Here is a 20,235-nt window from a genome sequence, read left to right as displayed (position 1 = left end):
GGAACCTTCAGGAAATTCTAAGACAGCTTCCAGCAACCGTGTCCATTTATCACACAAGCCTTGCATCAGTGGCAGCCCTGAAGCTGTGAGCCAGGTTCCGGGCCAAGAAGGGTCCCAGCCTCACACTCCTTGGTCTTATTTGGCTCCGAATAAACCCAAGTCTTAAGACTCTGGTCTACATGTAGGCTGAGTGAGACAACAGCCGTGGGTGCTACACTGACTGAGTAGAGTCCTGTTAACCACAGGAAATAACTGTATTTTCACCCTCAATGTACCAAGATAGGTTCAATATAGAGTTTTGTAGTGATGTTTAAGGCCAGTGGAACATAGTACAAAAGATTATTTTTTCTCTATACATATAAAACTGGAACACTAATGTTAAGTATGTACTCAATTCACCAACAGCAATGTGAACATACATTTATAAGGATGTTCTATACAGTAGTCACACGTCCTAATATTCTTGGATGGAAAGAAGCATCTCCTCTTTCCTAACTTAGCCCAGGTTATCTCTAGGTATGAGAATGTCCACCCAGCCTGGAATTTGGGTCGACCAGTACATCAGAGGTGGCAGTGATAGGATATTTCAACTCTATATCTCATCCACATCGGTTGTACAGCATTCCTCCTCTGAGTGTTATGAGTTCCTGCTCATGATTTTCTGCAAAATTGGAATGAAATAATCACACTGTCTGTGTATCTCTACACCCACTGACATTTGTCCTTTGTGTCCTTATTTTCTTCCTATTTCTGAAGATGAACTGAGCTCTCCAGTGCACATCACCACTCCACTCAGGATACATTAGATGTCATCACTAATACCCACTTAGGAGCACCATTCTGGCAAGGCTCTTTACTCCCTTCCAAGTCTGCAATTTTTACTAATTTATTTCCAACAGTAAACATGATACTTATATGTAGTGGATAGCCATCCCAGCATTGGCCTGGAAGTTCCAACCCCCGTTGAGGCTTCGGTAATGGTCACACCCACAAGGCGGCGCTGAGGGAGGAAGCAGAAGGGCTTGGCAGGGGTGGAGAGAAGCTCTCCAACTACACTTATATTTACCTCCTTCATTTCTGAACATAGCCCTACGTTGATCTCACCTCCTCTTAAGTTCCTAACCCTGTTTCTGTTTCCTTTACTGGTCATCCTTTGTAAATGAATATACAGTTCCTTTGATTTATTTCCTCTTTGTCCTTTCCAGTGTGCTTTAATCCCTACTACAAAAGGGAAATCAATCTACTCATTGTCACCAGGGACTTCCACCATGCAAAGTTCAGTCACACCTCAACCTGGCTTTGCTCAGAGCACCTAACTCTGTGTTTCAGGTGCCACAGTCCTAACTCACCAGTGATTTTCCAATAAAACATTGCTGCTCTCTCAATTTCTTTCTTATCTACTATTACTAACGTTTCCCCCAAATAATCTATAGATGATTGCTTTATTCTCTGAAAATTCAACATATTGTTGACATTCTTGAATAAATTACCTTTTGTTTGTTGGAACTCCAGCTTCTTGTATTTAATGTCATAGCTGATATCTGTATGTCAAACTTAACACCTTCTAGATGAATTCCTACACTCCCTTATCTAGAATTTTCTATAAACTCATACATGTGCCATTCAATCTTTTACTTATTCTAGCCACAACTTTTTAGATATTTTTGATGCCCGTTTGCATGCTTCTGTTTAAACTATGAGAAAATCACATTAAATAAGACGTAAAATAGGTACAGCACCTCAGTACTGTCTTATTGGCTCCATACCAAGAGCTGTGCCATGTCTCATCTCTTTCTTCCTGGTCTATACTAGGTTTTAATCTTTTCACTTATGTTCTAATTGCAACACAACTCTGGGTTAATCAATGTTAAGCCTCTCAACTGCTCCCCCTTTTCCTCAGAGCAAACGTGGACTCTGTAGAGATGTCAGAGATGGTCCTGCCCAGGGCTTACCTCTGAATTTCACTTTTGTTCTTGCCTCTCATCCCACTTATGGTTACTAGAGCCTCGGTGTTTTCTGGATATGGCAAGCACATGTACCCACCAGCTGTTTTCCACATCCAGTAATCCTTCCCCCAGATATCCACGCCGAGCCCCCTTATCTCCTGTGTCTTTGCTCAAATATTAATGTTGAAATGAAGATTTGTCAACTGACTATTTCATTATCCCAGTCTCGGACCCACAGCATCATTCAAAATGCTTTGACTTGCTCTGTATTTTCCAATACCTTTGTATTCATCAAGTCATCCATGCACCATGCAATGCCCACCATCTCTCATGTTGTTTTCTAGTATCTTTTCTACCAAAACACAAATGTGAGGAGGGCAAGTGCCCCATCTGCTTTATTCAGTGTTTTATCTTCCATGTCTAAAATAGTGCCTGGCACAGGAGAGCTATCCAAATAAAATACGTTGAGTGACTTTAGAAACATGTATCTCATTTACCATCATACAACTTTAGAATGGAAGTCTTCCTTCAATTTTTTTTTCTTTTAGATAATCACCATTTGACTGAAAAAAGAAAGTGGGCTCTAAGAATTTCAATGATTTTCAAAGGCCATACAAACAAGTAAAGAAAACATTGTATACCTGCTAAGTATTTTCCAAGTCCCACATAGCTATGCTACATCTTAATATAGTGTATTATTTTAAAAGAAAACAACAATAATTTTTCTGACAGGAAAAGCCATTCCAAATTTAATTTATGTTCAAGTGTTATTGAAATTCTACCATTATAGAGAACAGATATGGTCCTATTAGATTCTTAATACATCTAATATGTGGTTATAATTATAGTATAGAAGTCATTTTAGCTATTCAACAGTGAATTTTAAAAGCCAAATCCAAGGATGTTTATGTTATAATGAGATTGTGCTCATTCAATATGTAGAAATCCATAGAATTCAATAATATAAGCCCCTTTAAGAAACCAAGCATTGTTCTTGATTTTTGTAGTTTAAAACAGCAAGGCAGATTTGTTATATATGATAAAGTCACTAAAATACTTACCTAGTATAAAGGACAAGTTCTCAGGAGGTCAGCTCCTTTCCATGTTTTTAAATGTGCACACATACTGTAAATGTGTACACACATTGAAGACATAAATGACCTGAGCATTTCTGGTGGGTTGGAGACACAGAGAAGGCAATGGCATCTTCATTCCATAATATCAAGAACTCACTATTTGTCAATAATTACATTATGTGCTGAAGACTCAGTAATAAATTATAACACTTGGTGTATTTCTCACAGAGCCAAGTCTAGTGGGGGAGGTGGCATTTAAGACAATGTATACTGACTCTGGACTGACAGTTGGGGAATGTGCATGGGACCAAATTAGGCCCTCTGAATGTGGGTGTTACTGGATCAGTTTGTGGGGCCCCTGCAGTAGGACCAGGACTTATCCAGGTGCATAAACTGTCATTTTGGAGTCCATTCCCTATAGTGGGATACCTTGCTCAGCCTTGATACAGCAGGGAGGGGCTTGGTCCTGCCTCAACTTGGTATGCCAGCCCGTGTTTACTTGCCAAGGGAGGTCTTACCCTCTCTGAGGAATGGATTGGGGGTGGCAAAGGGGACACTTGAGAGGAGAGGGGGAAAAAACTGTGGTTGGTAAGTAAAATGAAAAAAATAAATAAATAAAAAAGACCATGTGTATAATCAGTCAGAGACCTGGAGTTTTTAAAAGAATTGCCACTGAGCCAGTCTTACTCAGACTGAGAATGTACCTCACTTGGCTTTCACATGTTGCAATAATTTTGAGTCCTTAAACCTTGAGATGTACGATAAAGAATCCTGATTTACTTGAGAAATCTTAAGCGATGCTAACTTTTGTCTTGCCCCTGTCCCACTGTGGAAATGGTGGCTGCAGTTAGATTGGTGGCCACTCCTGAAGAGACTGTCTCTCCTAGTTCGCTCTGGTTTCTGTTCGCTCCTGGCTTCATTCTCATTATCCTGTGTGATGCCTTCTGGCCTTTGTGCTTGCAAACCCTACAGAAAGTGGAGCAACATAATTGGCAGAAGCCAGCGAAAACTAAAATCCTGGGGCTTTATTCAAAAGCTGTAACCAAACGTCATCCTTTCTTCCTCAGTGGTGCTGCTGATGCCCTGTCACAGCAGTCAGTAGCTTTAATTTACTTTCTCGTGTCACACTCCCTTCAGCATGGGGGTACATGCCTGCCAAGCCTCAAAGACCCCAGCCTGACCCTGACTCCACAGTAAAGATAATTTCCCTCAGGCAAGTGGACATGTGAAGTCTCTCCATCTGGGTAATGATGGAGAGGCTGGGGAGACACTGCCAAAGTCATCCATAGGAGAGAGCATGGTAGAACTCATGAGTCAGATCTCCAAGTCCTGGCACAGGTTCCACTATCCCATCAGCCTTTACTCATGACACAAACCCATTGACATCACCAAGATTTTCATACAGCAACACAGCACAGTAATCCCAGAGCACTGAATGCTCTTTAGGGATGACTCAAGAGCTCTGACTCCAAGAAGGCGGCTGAGGGAAGGCACATCAAAGCTGTGAAGGTTTGGCCTGTGTGAGGTGGAGCAGCAGCATCCTTCAAGGGCTGGCAGCAAAAAGCACACAAGTTCTGAGTTCATGGTATATCAGAATGAAGGATGAAACAAAAGGAAAGAGAGCATGTCAAAACCCTTCAACTAGACACTTAGGGGTTCAAAATCATGAGGGCCTGTAAAATAGGTGAGGGCTTAGTAAGCAAGTTATGCTGTCCAGTGACTGAGACACAGCAGCTTAAAGTATGATGGAAAAGACAAAGGCAGAGCGATCCACAGGCACAGAACTATTGAAATTTACTAATTCATTTTTCCAAGGAATAGTCTAAGAACTCCAGATTCTTCCTGACTTAATTCCCCAAGTAGAAATCACTCTGTCCAGACTGCAATCCAATTTTATGATTTTAGATAAATTGTTGAATCCCATCTATGAAATGAGGATCGATGGCAAATCTGTCCCCAGAGGATTTTCATGAGGTGGGAGAGAAGAAAGATGACTTGGGTGTGTGCTTTACCATGTATGTAAGCAGAGACCTTTGAGCTGGGAATGGGATTCTTATTAGGATAGTCACCATGAAGGCTTGCAGGTTCCTTGCCATCCCAGCTCTGTATGACTCCATGAATATACATTTTATTACAGGAACATGGCTGTTGGCTTGAACACGCTTACACTTTGGTATATCAGGACAGAAAATCCAGTTGCATGGGATATTTGACCTTTGACAGAGCATACCACAATGCCCTTGAGAAAGACAGAGAAAGGGAGGCTATGCAACAGCTGACTGTACACACATCCTACAGGACACGACTCAACAAAGACATTCAAATAAACACAATTGTTTGGGCCTTGTGTCTCAGGATCTGGTCTCAGTCCTATTTTTCCATCATTTTATCAGTAAACTCTATGAGCAGAAAGGGAATGTGTATAAAATGTGAATAAGATAAGCCTGAGTGGGACAGTAGATATGATGGATGAAAACACAAGTATTTATTAGAGTGCACTCTCAAAAGTGTTTCATACTGCAGTCATGGTGGACATCCATCTCCGCAACAGCATCAGGATAGGTCATCTTACGCTCCTAAAGCCACAAATATTTCACAATATGCAGCATGGATAGTGCTTAAATGGTGTTTAAATCTTAAAAACCACCTAAGGCCTATGCCTGTCCATATTACTCCTAATGAAATGTGGCTGCTCAGACAGATGCTATGGGCTTAGTTATCATTAAATTCAGCAGTAACTAAGAGTAGGGAGGTGATTCCCTATACCACTCTGGAGTTACCAGAGGACACTGAGTCACTGCGTAATTATGGGGAAAGCCAAAACAAATGAGCAAAACCTTTGAGAAAAGCAACTGGGGGGAGGGGGCTTCAGGCTGTTGCTTTGAAAAATGCTCCTCAAAAAGTGCCAATTCAAACAGGACGTGATGGCTGTTTGCAGATATAATTTTGGCTTAATGTGAGAAAAATAAAGTAAAACTATGTTTATTGCAAAGAATCACATCTGAGCCAATGGGCAGGATTAAAGGAAGCCTCTTTGGATCACTGTCTAGATTGCTCCACACTAGAAACAAAATGATGTTTACTATAACACAGCTGTACATTAGAGTCTAGGCTAGAACTGGCAGAGACAATGTAGGTAAGCCTCTTAACATAATTCAGGAGGCTTAATTACATAATCGTTAAGTTCACATCAAAATCTAAGAGTTTAATATTCACTGATTTAATCTTTGCAGCCTCAATTTATTATGAATTGAAGGCATGTGGTGCTACACAGAGAGCAGATGTCCATAATTGTGTTTATGTGTACTGAAAGTAAAGGAGCAATCTGTGTTCCTTAGCCACTCACACATAGATATATGAACACACACAAATGTACACACACACATACATATATACATAATAAACATATACTGCACGTGTACACACATATACATACAAATACATATTCATACACACACACATAAATACAGACATTTGGAAAATCTATTTCAGTATTTAAACCTAAACAGTAGAGAAAGTGAGACTTCTTTTTGTACTATTTATATTCATGATGAAAGAACTCTGTAAAGCAACTCACAGATCTATCTTAAAGCCCCCATTCTGAAGCAAATGATCCCACCCAAAACCCACACAGTGCAAATACAAAATAGTATTACCATGCTAACACACTGTTAGGAGAAGAAACTATCAACTCAGAGGAAGAAATGTGTACAAACTAAAGAGGAAAACAGAAAAGGATGAGTGTACCAGCATCTTGGAAGGCTATCAGAATAGCCTTGCACATACCCATCAACAAAGCACATAAATTAAGGCTAGAATAAAAAAATGAAGGGGGCAACAAAATGGAATTCAGCATGAGTTTGATTTACACTGTGAAATTTAAAAACATATCATAAAATAAAGAACAATCAAAACATGTTACATAATGAAATCTCAGCAATAGTTTAAAAATATTTGCAGAATTTAATTTATAGAACCAAACAGAAACAGTGCAGCATGAAGAAATGGATCCCTCCCTGGGTCAGTACTGGGGCTCAAATAGAGTAAGCCCCTGCCACAGCCCAGTGACCTGAGTCTGACTCCGGGATCCATAGTGGAAGGAAGAAGCCAACACTCTGTAGGCTGTCTTCTCTCCTCCATAGCATGCCATGGCACATCTTCACACAACACAAATAAATAAATAAATAAAAACACAATGTTTTACGAAGCACTAACAATGATTTTGTAAAAATGTCAGATATACAATTAATATTAGATGATGGAAATCACCAGGTTCATTGTAAGAAATAAAAATGTATCATTTTTCTTTATAGCTAATAGATGTGGATAAATGTGAGACTATTGAAAAAACTGATTTCATTATTAAGACTATTTTGTGAAAGTATTTTACACTGTTAAATTTCCCATGTAAGCAAACTATAATTTTTGAAAACCAAATATGGCATGGAATCAGAAGGGCAAAGGTGTGCTCTTGAGAGTGCATGTGTAAACACAGTAGATTCAGGTTCTACTGTTACAGGAAAATGCTTCTGTAAACCAGGTGCTGGATCTAAGTGCAGTTATCCAATTAAAGCGACAAGAGTCCTCAGAGACTGTCTGAACATAGGGCTGTGGCAAGGAGCTAAAAACACTTTCTGTTGCTGAAATCACAATGACTTGAGCCCAAAATAAATGGTAATGATATTAGATTATAAAACAAAAATAAAGAAGCACATATGAGTCCACAGTGATAAAAATGATTAGTTGGATAAGTAATGCCTAGGAGGCAGGGGGATATCATAAAATATTCCCTCTCTTAGCAGTCTAACTTAAATGAGAATATCCACAGAGTTGATGAATTAAATATTCAAAGACTCTTGTCTGTTAATTATAGCATTAGTACAATAAGTGAATATCTAAAAAAGCAGTTTCCATTTTGCTAAATTAGTTTACAATCATTAGAATCTCATTTCCGCAAAACATTTATGGGAGAATGCTGGTATGTGAGACATAAAAGCATACATTTTATTTATGATGTGTATTCCAGCTTATTTGAAGTACATTTGTGAGTGTGTGGATGCATCTGCTTACAGATGTAAGAATGCTTATGATCAGTTGAAATAAAATGCATTTTCAATCCTATCTACTGCTTTGAAATAATCTTTCCAATGTATTGCCTTTGATCATATGATTCATACATGTAGATAAATTGGGGGACGTAAGCATATGTCTCAAATATCCTTGTCAATAGTAATTTGCAGTACAGCATGGCCCCGATATATAACTTGATTACTTGATTATGTTTTTTCATCAGTTCAAAGAGCACTATGCGTTTTTGTCCCATATTGCTTTGTGTGACACAAATCAGTACAGAAACTGAAAGAGCTATCTGCCTCCACCAATGAGGAAGGCTATAAATTGATGAAAGGTAAAGAGATTTTAATTAATCAACTGACTTAACTAATTAATGTCATTCTAGCTAAAGATTATCATCTGAAATTTATCTAAGTATTCTTAAAGACAATTATTTTCAAGACTCGTTTATGTTAGAAAATTAGATTATTTTTCATATCAATGGCTTACATAAAACATACTCCCTGTGTGCTGTTGACCAGAAGGTTAAATGTTAACAAAATATTTAACTTTGAAAATATTGATGTAATATTCTACATTAAACAACTTCACATTATAATTTAGATTGTAACATCTAGGGAATTTTATAACATAATAATATAAAATGAAAATACCTATAAAATAAAGTGAAAATAAGAAAAAAATATGGAAATTTTTTTAGTAAGTGCACATTAACCACATTTTGACTATAATAGTTCATGAGGGGGATCAGACTGTTAATCTACTGTACTTTTTAAATTTTTATTTTTAATTTTATATGGATAGGCATTTTTGCCTTCATGCATGTTTACATGCCTGGGTGCTGTTGGAGGCCAGAAGAAGGTGTCCTCCCCTGGAAATAGAATCATGGTTTTAAGCTGCCATGTGAGTACTGAAAACTGAAGCCAGATTCTTTGGCAGAGCAGCCAGTGTTCTTAACCACTGAGCCATCTCTCCAGCCCCATTTTACTTTTGAAAAGTGTAATTTGGATCCAGGAGTATTGCTCTGGTTAGATACAAGTTGTGAAAAAGTTATGTCATTTCAACTATTTCAGAACTTTATTTTCACCACTGGGCTATTTGAGGGGGTCTCAAAACAAACCACAGCTGGTCTTTGATTCTGCTCTAATTAATATGCACTGAAAATCCCCCAGAACAGCCTGCTGCATTCTGTCTCTCTCTGGGACCCTTGGGTTCTACTAACTGAGTCTGTTTTCTAGACTACAACTGACGCTAGCCCATGCTTGTTAGCCAGTGCAGGTCCAACTGAAGAAAGCTGGACAGTACTATTTTTAACACATAATTACAACAAGTTTCTGTCTTGATTCATGTGAAATCTGAGACTTACTAGATTCCTTAATTTTAAAAATTAGCATTGTATTATTATGTAAGAAAACTTCTACACACAGGGATACAAAGCAGGTGTGAGCACAAAGAACATTGGCTGTTCACTGATGTGGATTCACTAAAAAGGAAGACGGACCATCTACAGAAGACAACTCTAGAATTCTGTTATTTCCAAATAGAATTTAGGAAGGAGTCTATCATCAATCATGTGAGAAAACATGAAATTTTAAATTTATTTATCTTATTTTTTTTTTTGAGATTATAATTACATCATTATCTTTTCCCTTTTCTTCATTCCAAAGCCTCCCATATACTCCTTTGTGCTCTGTTTCAAATTGATGGTCTCTCTTCACATTAATTATATATATATATATATATATATATATATATATTATATGCATATATATTAAACTCATGATAAAATATGAGCAATGGAACATCAAGAGAAAAAAATTGGGAAAACATTAATTTTTATAAAAGTCCATCCATGCTTTGTTCTGACCACTTTTCTTAAAAACAATAAAGAATAGATTTTAGAAGTCAATGTTAGAGAAATGCCTTTTAACTCCCTCTAAACACAAGATTCCCAGCAAAATGCTAGTTCAAGTATGACTGAATGACTGATGTCAATAAATACATGCAATATTGTTTTGTTCTTGTTAACATGAATAATTTCACAACAAGAATAGCAAAACTATTGATAAAGACATAAGTATTGTTAAAATGTTCCTTATGCTTGTAACCAAGTTATCAATATGGTGACCATTTGGACACAGTTACCTGTTATCTGTCTATGATCTATCTATACACCCATCTACTATTTATTTAGTTGTCAATTTCTATTCTTTTCTCTTAGATTCTGTCCATACAATCGTCTATTCATACACATATACAGTTACATGAGTATGCATGTATATGTGTGTCTTTGTTTACCTGCCTGCATGAAAATATAGCACTCAGATATGATAACAGAATAATGCTCAGAATCAAATCTTCTTATATGTCTTAGAATAATTGACAAAATATCCTCAGAATAATGTAAAAGTTCTGTATCATGCTGCAGTGTGTTCAGGATCAGTGAGAGACACCAAGTTCTGAAGAGTTTAAAAACACATGATTGATTGTCTCTCAGCTATCAGTTGGGAAACTTGTAAAAGTAGATGAGACAGTAGCACACTCTAAAGCAGTGGTTCTCAACCTTCCTAATGCTGTGACCCTGAAATACAGTTTCTTGTACTGTGGTGATCCCCAACCATAGAATTACTTTGGTTGCTACAACATAACCATAATTTTGCTACTGTTATGAATCATAATGCAAATATTTGTGTTTCTGATGGTCTTTGGGGGTTGTACCCTACAGTTTGAGAACCACCGTTCTAAGGAATGCATTTCCAGGTAGCTTTATGTAGTTAAAAAAAAAAAAAAGAACATGGCAAGCAGCCCTGAAATCATACCCACTGCAACTTGATAAATGGCCTCCCATCATCCGCGGCTGAACATGGTACAGTCTGTTCTGAGCTCTTCATCAAAGGCACAATTGACTCCTGTCTATCTCATTTCCTTTACCCAGCCAATGATGGGTGAAAATGACTTCTTACCCTTTGGGTGAGATGTGATGGAATCCTCTAGGGAAGGGGCCGCGTCTCCGCTGTTGTTGCTGCTGCCTCCGGTACTTTCTTCTTTGTGACTGTCTCTCTCGATCAGTTTGTCCACTGTAGCGATAATGCAGTTCAGGCTCTTCCCCACGTTAGCCCACACCCTATCCTGAAGATAGCATGGGTGTCACTACAGGTTTCATTACCAGATCATCACATTAACCAGCTTAGAGAAGCAGCCAGAGGTACAGTCATCAGAGCCCTGAGAGGCTACGGGAGTCTCACTATTTCAGTTATACACAAAATCTATCTTCTCCCAATCATGTCAAGGTTAAATTATGTTAATTCTTTAGTTAATATAGTATCTTTGAAACAATGAAGTACTATATAATATTAACCAATAATTGAGCATAAACTGTGACATTTTGCTAGATACATGTCTTCTTTATTCACACAATAAAAAAACTAATATTTTTTTATTTATTATTTTAATTTCCTGAGCTGAGAACCGAACCCAGGGCCTTGTGCTTGCTAGGCAAGCACTCTATCACTGAGATAAATCCCCAACCCCCCCAAAACTAGTATTTTTTAAAAAGGCTATCACATCAGACATTGTCTGTTCTTATGTCAATATTCATGTAACAGAAAAACCTGTGGACTTAGGTGTGCATCACTACACTGCTCTCAGTCTTTTTAAATTTTAAGATAGTGGGGTTTCTCTGTGTAGCCCTGGTTGCAACGAGCTCTGTAGACCAGGCTGGCCTCTAACTCAGAGAACTGCCTACCTTTGTCCCCCAAGTGCTGGGATTAAAAGCGTGTGCCACCACCATCCAGCAGGTACCCTCATACTCATGTCACCAACATCTTCTAGAATGTGTTCATAAACTAAAAGTCTCTCGCCATTACTCATAACCCGCCCTTCCTCCATTGCAACACATTTCTGACAACCAGTTCCTTAGATCTTCTGCTTTTTGTGCATGTGATGCACTGCAGCTACACAACTCACATCGTTTGTATCCCCACTCTGTGTGATGCACCGCATTTATACACCTCAGGTCATTTTTCATCTCCTGGGAAACAGCTCATGTTTCTAAGGGGCAACTTTACCACTGGTGTCCTGAGTTATGACAAGCTTGCACTTTTGAATTTATTGGCTCATAAGAACTGCATTATATTTTAGATAAATAATTTAAACATAGTCTCTTTGATAGAGGAGACTAGTCTCCCTTCTTCATGTTCTTCTTACATAAAAGTGATGACTCCATCTCTATATAGAATCAAGTGGATTTAGGTGTTCTTATGCAGACAAGAGTCTTTTAGTGGCTACCTCCTCTGTGACAGAGCTCTATCAGATACATGGAATGCTGTTAACATAGAGCTAAGCAAAGCAAACACTGAAGACTAGCACACCATCACTGGTTTATACATTTTCCCTTAAGTGTGCATTTTCCATCTAAGTTAATTTTGTAAACACAATGATTTGGAACAGGGCAAATGTATGAAGAAAAACCTATAGCTGAATTTAGATTATTTGATTGTTGTCTTGTAAAAGTTAAGTTGAGTAATCTATCCATGTGGGTTAGGTACACAGTGACTCTGTTTAGCTGAGGAAGTAACAGCATTTTCTTTTAAAGAGGCACATTCAAAGTGAGAAAGGTAATCTTGAGGATTTATGTGCCACACAAATGTTGGACTGTGGGTGAAACACCTCATTTCTGAGGTCTCACTTGCCACCTACAGTTTGGGATGGTAATTCTTGCTCCGCCTCCTTCACTATGGTGCCTTCAGAGCCAACTGCGCACTGTGCCCTGTGTGAAAGTGTTCAGGGGAAATCATTACAATTTAGCAGGCCCACTTCCAGCCCAGCCTGGCTTTCCTCAGTGTGGCAGGCTTGCTTTCTTTCAGACTGCAATCTTGCTCATGAAGTATGCTATTAATCACAAATAATCATAACAATCTTTCCACAAGAGGCAGATCTTTCCTTCAAAGCACAGCAAGGACTTCCCCTCTCAGGGAAATTAAGACACTAATCACATCTGTGGATTACATCATCCTCTGTGTGCTGCCTGGGGAAATGAGGCACAGGTGCCCCTTAGCTGGGAGGGAGCTCAAATATGAAGAAAATACTGCTCAAAGGAAGAAGCTGGAAGGAAGGCCGGGCTCTCTTCAGCTTTGGATTTGTGAGGAATCTTCCTTCCAAACACAGTGACATACTAAATGACCTACGACCTCTATTCAGTACATCTTAACCATTACCTCCCATTTGATCTGAAAAGTGATAACATTAGTGTGAAGCAATTCTCTAACTGAGCCTGGGAATAAACTATATTATTGAGAAGCAAACAAGAAATAGATTGTCCTCAATTTTCAGATTAGCTTTGCATGGAAGACAAATTTTCAGTTCTCTTTCTGCTGCCCATGTTGAAGGAAGCTTATGTTTTGATCCTATTGGCCCTTAGCTGCCTTTCTTATGTAAAGGAATACCAGAAATGACTTATTTTGCTCTTAATTCTGTCTCTGAAGAGCCAGAACACAAAGATATTTAGAAGGGGATTTGATATCCACATCCCTATGTGGTTCTCCATTTGTGTATCCCAAGACTACAAGATTCCATTAGTCGAGAACGACTTCAGTTGTAAGAAAAGGCAGTGTTTGGAGCCTGAGGAGCACAGCAAAGCTTGTTCCCTGACCATGGCCCTGAGGAATACAGTAATTATGACAGAAGGAAGACACACATGCAAATATTCATGGTCAGAGGGCATTTCCTGAGAGTGAGGAATGGACAGTCTCTTATGCAATCCTTACATGTAATGAGTGGACAACCAAACTTTTATTACAACAGTTGCAAACCCTGAGCAGAGCATTCCACTCTTCACCTGTGGAAGGGTGAACCTGTCTCCCCAAAGGTGGGGAAACTGTGCTCTGCTCATCACTGTTGCCTCTTTTATGGTCTCTGTAGATTAAATTTGCTGATTTGTGCCCGCCTCTAATGCTAGACTGTAAATTCTTTGAGAGTTCTATTTTCCCTCTGTAGGACAGGAACTATCCCTCAGTAGACTTTTAGAAGTAAGGAAAAAGGATGAAAAGGCAGAAGGAAATATGATGTGGGGGGCAGTTGTTGTCTATATTCATTTAACATCTATATATTAGTTAATTTCACCTTCAAAAATACCAAATAGGTACATTTTTTTTGACGGATAAGACTTTAAGACAAGAATAAAAACATCCAATAGTAACATGGAAGAAATGAATTGGAACTTCATTTCTCTTGACTCCAAAGACTTGATTCCTCCAGCAGGTGCCCAGATAATGATGGTGCACCATATCCCATAGGACAGAGTCAGGAGAAGATGCTCCTATGCAGGGTCAGAGAGACAAAGACCATTTCACAGCAGTAAGGTTAGGCTTCAAGTATCTGAGATTGGACATGAGACCAATAGAAGCCATATTAAAACACTTCCAAACTACAACCACAGTTTAGTCACACACACCTGTAAGTCTGATACAAAAGGTGTCGAGGAGGCAGGACTGAACAAGACACTTTAACAGTTGCCCATTGGTCTACTTCAACAAGCGTAAGTGGCTTGGCTAGAGGAGGAGGACACGTTCCTAATCCACATCCTAAGTGCAATACGCAGAAGAGCAAGTGGTACATGGAGGAAAGATGACAGTTCAATTATGAAGCAACTGGACTCAATCACTTTGGAAGTGGGACACTAAAGACTTATTGGCAAGATTCTCGAAAGGGAACCTGGGTATCTGAGTTCCCTCCTAAAGAAGCCCACTCCTTTAGATTGGAAAACACACAGAGAAGGCAGTGAGCAACGAACAGGTCTTCTCATTCAGATGGTTATTGCTGTGGCCGGGACTCCTTGAGCCTATACTGCTGACATGATGGGATACTACTACTTTTTCTTCTCTATTGCAATCACACTGTACATTTCAGTCTGTTCCCAGGTTGAAGCAAGGTTGCTTATTGGTCAGTGAGAAGGCACAGGAAGCACAGAGTGTGACATTAATCCACATCTCTACCCTTTTCAGGCCAGAGGTGTTAAATTAAACTCAAATTCTGTGTGGCTCTCCTATGCCCAGAGAGGTTTTAAAACAACCATTCCCCATTAGATCTAGCTTGGAAGGCCATTCCCCTGAAATAGAAGCAATTACCCTACTGTGAAGAAGCAATAGAAGGTTGGTAGTTCACAGGCTAACCTTTACTAAATGGAGCCTGAACATTAATTGATGACCTTCATCTTGATGAAGACTCCAGGACTTCCCTTCTCCTGAGAGGTTCTAGTCACTGAGGGCACAAAGGAAGAGGGGAGCTATGGCAAAACTGACTCCATTCTAAGTCAGGTGCTGATCTAGGTCCTCATTTATTTGTAGGTTAGGATGTAAGCTAACATAAAGGTCAAACCTAGTGGCATAATTGACCACATTTGATAGATGCAGTAGCATGTCACAGGGGAAACATTACAGCTGCCAGAGTGAACCATGAAGGAAGAAAGCAGAGTGATTACTCAGCATACCACATGTTTACGAACCCTGCAGCATCAAGAGAGAGCCTTGATCAACAATGAACTTGGAAAAGACAGCTCAGTAACGCTTAGATGATCAACTTTTATGAGGCCAATTTTTGATTAGCAAGAATGCAATAACTCAGCCAGAACTGATGTGGATGTCTGAGAGAGAGAGAGAGAGAGAGAGAGAGAGAGAGAGAGAGAGAGAGAGAGAGAGAGAGAAATTTTCATTGTCTATAACTCATTTTTAAGGTCTTTGCTTAGAAACACCCAGTTAACTAACAAGGTCAATCTTCTCTTCAACTCCTCATTGGTTTAAGTGGAGACTATTCTAGACTAAACACGTTCTTTAAAACTACAAATCTCTGTTCCTTGTACTAATTTGGTAGGTCTTTTCGCTGACTCTTCATTTAGCCTATTAGTTAAAATGAGTTTCTCATAAGATGATCTGTAGCACAACCAGCACATACATGACCCAAGCTACATAGGGCTCAAACTCTTATCAGTGTAGATAAGTCCACTACACACACTGAGACCCGTGGCTTCCATTGGATTCAAGAGGAATCTCCTGGCTTTGCCTATTGTAGGTCTCCCTGCTTTACATTGACTCAGCTGCAACCAAACTGAGGTTTCACTCATTCTGAATTCATCCTGAGTTCCAGACTCTGCTCACCTTAATAGTCTCAGATAGCCACTATTGCAAGTAACGACCTCTCCATAGTCACTCTTCCTGTTGGGGTCCTTGTCCAGTCTCACAGTCAGAAGAAGTTAGGCCTAGCCACAAGTACTAGAGTCCTCTTCATCCACCCCCAGGATGGAAGCTTAGTGCCAGCTCTGGTCCTGCACCTTTTCTCAGCCTGGAGCCATCCAGATAGCCAGGAAGACAAAGATAATTCTCATTCCTCTTAATTGTCAAGAAAAATGCTTTAGCTAAGGCGACCATCCTTTCTATCCTCAAAACATCCTGTTAAAGTAGATCAGCACATGTGTATCAGGCACCTGCTAGGTGCTTGGTCAGTATAAACATCAAAAATATGAAGGAAACATTGGAGGAAGCAAAGGAAGCAATACCTCTGTTGTGAAGCATACTAAGTTTTATGTCCACTGATGACACAGCAATGGTTTTAACTTTTTTTAGGGGGGGTTGAGATAGGGCTGTCTCTGTGTAGTCCTGGCTGCCCTGGAACTCACTCTGTAGACCAGGATGGCCTCAAAATCAGAGATCCACCTGCCTCTGCCTCTGACATGCGCCGCCACCACCACCCAGCTCAGTGATTTTAACTTTTAATTGAAAGTCGCATGCACACACCACTATACACTCATATAATTGTTAGCACCTGTTTTCACAGGTTATTACTTTTAATTGAATTTATGCTAATATAATCAGTCAATTCTCTGTGTATAGTTCTCATTTCATTTACTTACTCAGTTTGGGAGCATCAAAAATTTCTACTTTGAAAAAAAAACGTGTTTTTCTTTTTAGAATTTGTTGATGTCTGAAGGTACCTAGGTTAAAGGTATTAATAAATTTCTAAGGTATATAAGTACAAATCAATACAGTCATTAAAATATGTGATACTGGACCAGGAATTGGAATAATTGGGAAAGTGTTCCCAAAGATAATGGTGATATTCAGCATAATGCACCAATGAAGAAATCACCATGACTAAATTTAATAGAATAAAAGATCTCTGCTAAATCTCAGGTTGAGTTGGGGGATGACTAGTTACGGCTTTGGTCAATGCATCCAATCCATTTTTCCCACATTAACACAGAAGAATACTTCCATTGGCATGTATCAAACCCCATGTTAAGTGCCATAAAGCAGGGATTGAAGGTGAAAGTATTAATTGTAGGTTGGGAAAACGTAGCTATGAGCAGGGTTTTATGAATATGCAAGCACATAAAGTTTTCATTTGGGGTTTCTTTTCTTTAATAGAACATTTGTGCATTTCAATGGACAGCCATGCACTCTGTTCAATTGCCTTTTGTAGACCTAAACAGTGGATAAGTATTACAGGCACATAGCTCCTGGGTGAAATGGACTGGAGAAGTTCAGGAATGCTTCCCATCCATTAGGAAACTGATGAGCGACTGTGTTCAGTTGCAATGTGGGGACCAACTGGCTAAATTCCCTTTGCCTCTTCTCTGCCCTTTCTGGTGCTTAGGGCAACTGCTTGGAAAGACCTCATTTTTTTTTCTTTTTGCTAGAGTATTTTTTCTCTTTATTTATTCTTCTTTCATATAATACATCTTGACAGCAGTTTCTCTCCCTCCAACTCCTCTCAGTCCCCCCACACACCTCCCCTCTCCCCCAGATCCACTGCTCCTCCATTTCCCTTCAGAAAACAGTAGGCCAGCAGAGGAAAGGCATTCTATAACATGAAGAGTGCTGAGGAAAATACAAAATCCTTTCTTCTTCATTGTTTACTTGTTTTCCCCAGTGTTATAAAAAAAATCAATAAAGCAGGTTGTAAAACCAAATGAGTATAAAATTATTTCATTTGAATAGCCTGATAAAGAGCAGTTACAATTCAAGCTCTTAATAAATATAGTAACTCATGTCTTTTTACATAAATAACTGAAATATAGATAACTAATTGATAGAAATAGTTCATATTAGACTACATAATTTAGTGATTTTTGCTTTTTTCTTTAACGTTGTATTTCCTTAATTTTTAAAATGGAAAAATAAATTACTTAAATAATAAAATTATTACTTAAAAATAGTTTCATTATTTTTAAGAAAATTTAAGGTCTATATGGGGGAAAACAAAATTGTTTTTCTATATCAATGGTTCTGTTATTAATCTGCTAATGAGAATTGATATTTAAAAGATATAGTATTATACAAATCATATAAATTGTATCAGCTGAAGAAATGCTGACTTCAAATCTGGATAAATAATGTCCAGCCTGCTACCTAATTCCACCTTTCTGCTATCTCATGTTTACAGACACTGGGGTCAACCACATCACATAAGTGAAAGCAATCCACTCCCTATTATGAAACCACCATGCACCTGACCTTGTAACACCGGAGAACTCTGATGATGAAGAATTCCTTGTTAACTGTAAAACTGAACTTTAGACCCAAGACATCTACCCCATCATTTTAATCACTGTAAGATTGTTGTACAGTTCTATAGTGTGGCTGAGGGACGAAAAGGATAAAGATGGGACAAGGGAATGAGCTTCTTTGAATATATTATTTATTTCAAATGACTAAATTAAAAACAACGACAGAGCTTGGTATTCTTTGGAGTAATACCAAGCAAAATTAAAACTGCTGCTTAGAAACCAAATTTCTAAGACATTCAATTTCTCGTGTACTTTGGCTCAGTAATCTCTGATGTAGCAATCTTGCCGTTTTCCTTCTCTCAGCTGAGAGATGAACGTCACGACAGTGCTAAAGATGGGGAATATGCACCAAAAGCGGAGTAACTGGAAGATGGAGGGATAGTCAGTTTGTGTTGGGACATAAATAAAGAATAATCAAAGCCGTCCACAGTGCAGTGGCTGGTCCTACACCCATGCACATACAGGCATCCCTAAGTGCACCCCCAGGTTGAAAGGAGAGAGCGCATGATGTTGGGATGGAAAAGTGAGATGGGGAATAAGGAAGAAACTGAAGGTGAAGAAATGGGAGGGAGTTTGACCGAAGCACATTAGTTAATTGCATGAAATAAAAAAACCTGAACTTTCATAAAATTTCATCCTAACAAAGGGCAGCGTAGTTCACAGATACTAGTAGAAGCTGGAATCTTGAAACAAATAAGGAATGGAGGAGATAACTGGGAACTTTTCACTAGTTTGGAGAATAGAAATTTTAAATGAATTAATGATTTCTAATACCGAACAATGTAGTAGACATAAGTAGATAGTTACATAAAATTCAAATACTATGTTATTCAAACTAAGAAGATAGATATGACTAATAATTTAAAGGCTAATTTTAAAGAAATTATTTCATTATATAACTGTATATTGATCACTGTTGGTAGGTATATAAGCTGTTTTGCCAACTCTGATAATATAGTAGTAAAAAAAAAAAACACCTGAATTTTCCTATAGAAATTTATACAGTACATGAACAATATGAAAGAGAGAAATAAGAACAACTTACCGCCAGATGGCAGTGGCACATGCCTTTAATCTCAGCACTCAGGAGGCAGAGCCAGGAGGATCTCTATGAGTTCGAGGCTAGCTTGGTCTACAGAGCAAGATCCAGGAATTCCATACGCTGTGTGAGCATGGGATTCCAGAGTAATTGTTAAGGAAGATCATTTAGATTTGAAAATATATATAAATAAGTATGTACATACATATGCACAGCTATCTGTCAAAAACTTCAGAAGTGAGTGGTCATATTTCAATGTGTAGAAGGCTCATCCAGACAGCTAGACTCAGGGCACTGCTTATGAAGAAGCATAACCAGAGGATAGCCAGCGCCAGGCTGACTATAAGGATTAACTACCTCTAAGGAATGAGGAGGATTTAATTCCCTCTTAGTAATATCACATCAATAGTTTCACATAACATAACCCTGGCTAGTCAGAGAACAAAACAAAATCTGTTTGAATATCGGTTTGCATAGGCATCAGCAGGTCTGCATGGATTCTGAACTTGTCACTGCAAGATGAACAGGGCAGTCCTCAAGAGG

The 20,235-nt window shown here is 38.7% G+C and overlaps 1 protein-coding gene across 6 annotated transcripts in view; it reads right to left on the bottom strand.

Annotated features, from left to right (window-relative positions):
* Inpp4b (inositol polyphosphate-4-phosphatase type II B) overlaps positions 1–20,235 on the bottom strand; it is a 739,919-nt gene that overhangs the window by 91,612 nt on the left and 628,072 nt on the right. For all 6 annotated transcript variants that reach the window (XM_036187401.1, XM_036187404.1, XM_036187402.1 and 3 more), the window contains one exon: positions 11,059–11,224. In XM_036187401.1, the coding sequence (XP_036043294.1) occupies positions 11,059–11,224 (166 nt within the window). The remainder of the gene's footprint in view (positions 1–11,058; positions 11,225–20,235) is intronic.

The sequence above is a fragment of the Onychomys torridus genome, chromosome 5, assembly GCF_903995425.1.
Source record: "Onychomys torridus chromosome 5, mOncTor1.1, whole genome shotgun sequence".
Taxonomy (NCBI): Eukaryota; Metazoa; Chordata; class Mammalia; order Rodentia; family Cricetidae; genus Onychomys; species Onychomys torridus.
This window is presented reverse-complemented; position numbering and strand designations above follow the sequence as displayed.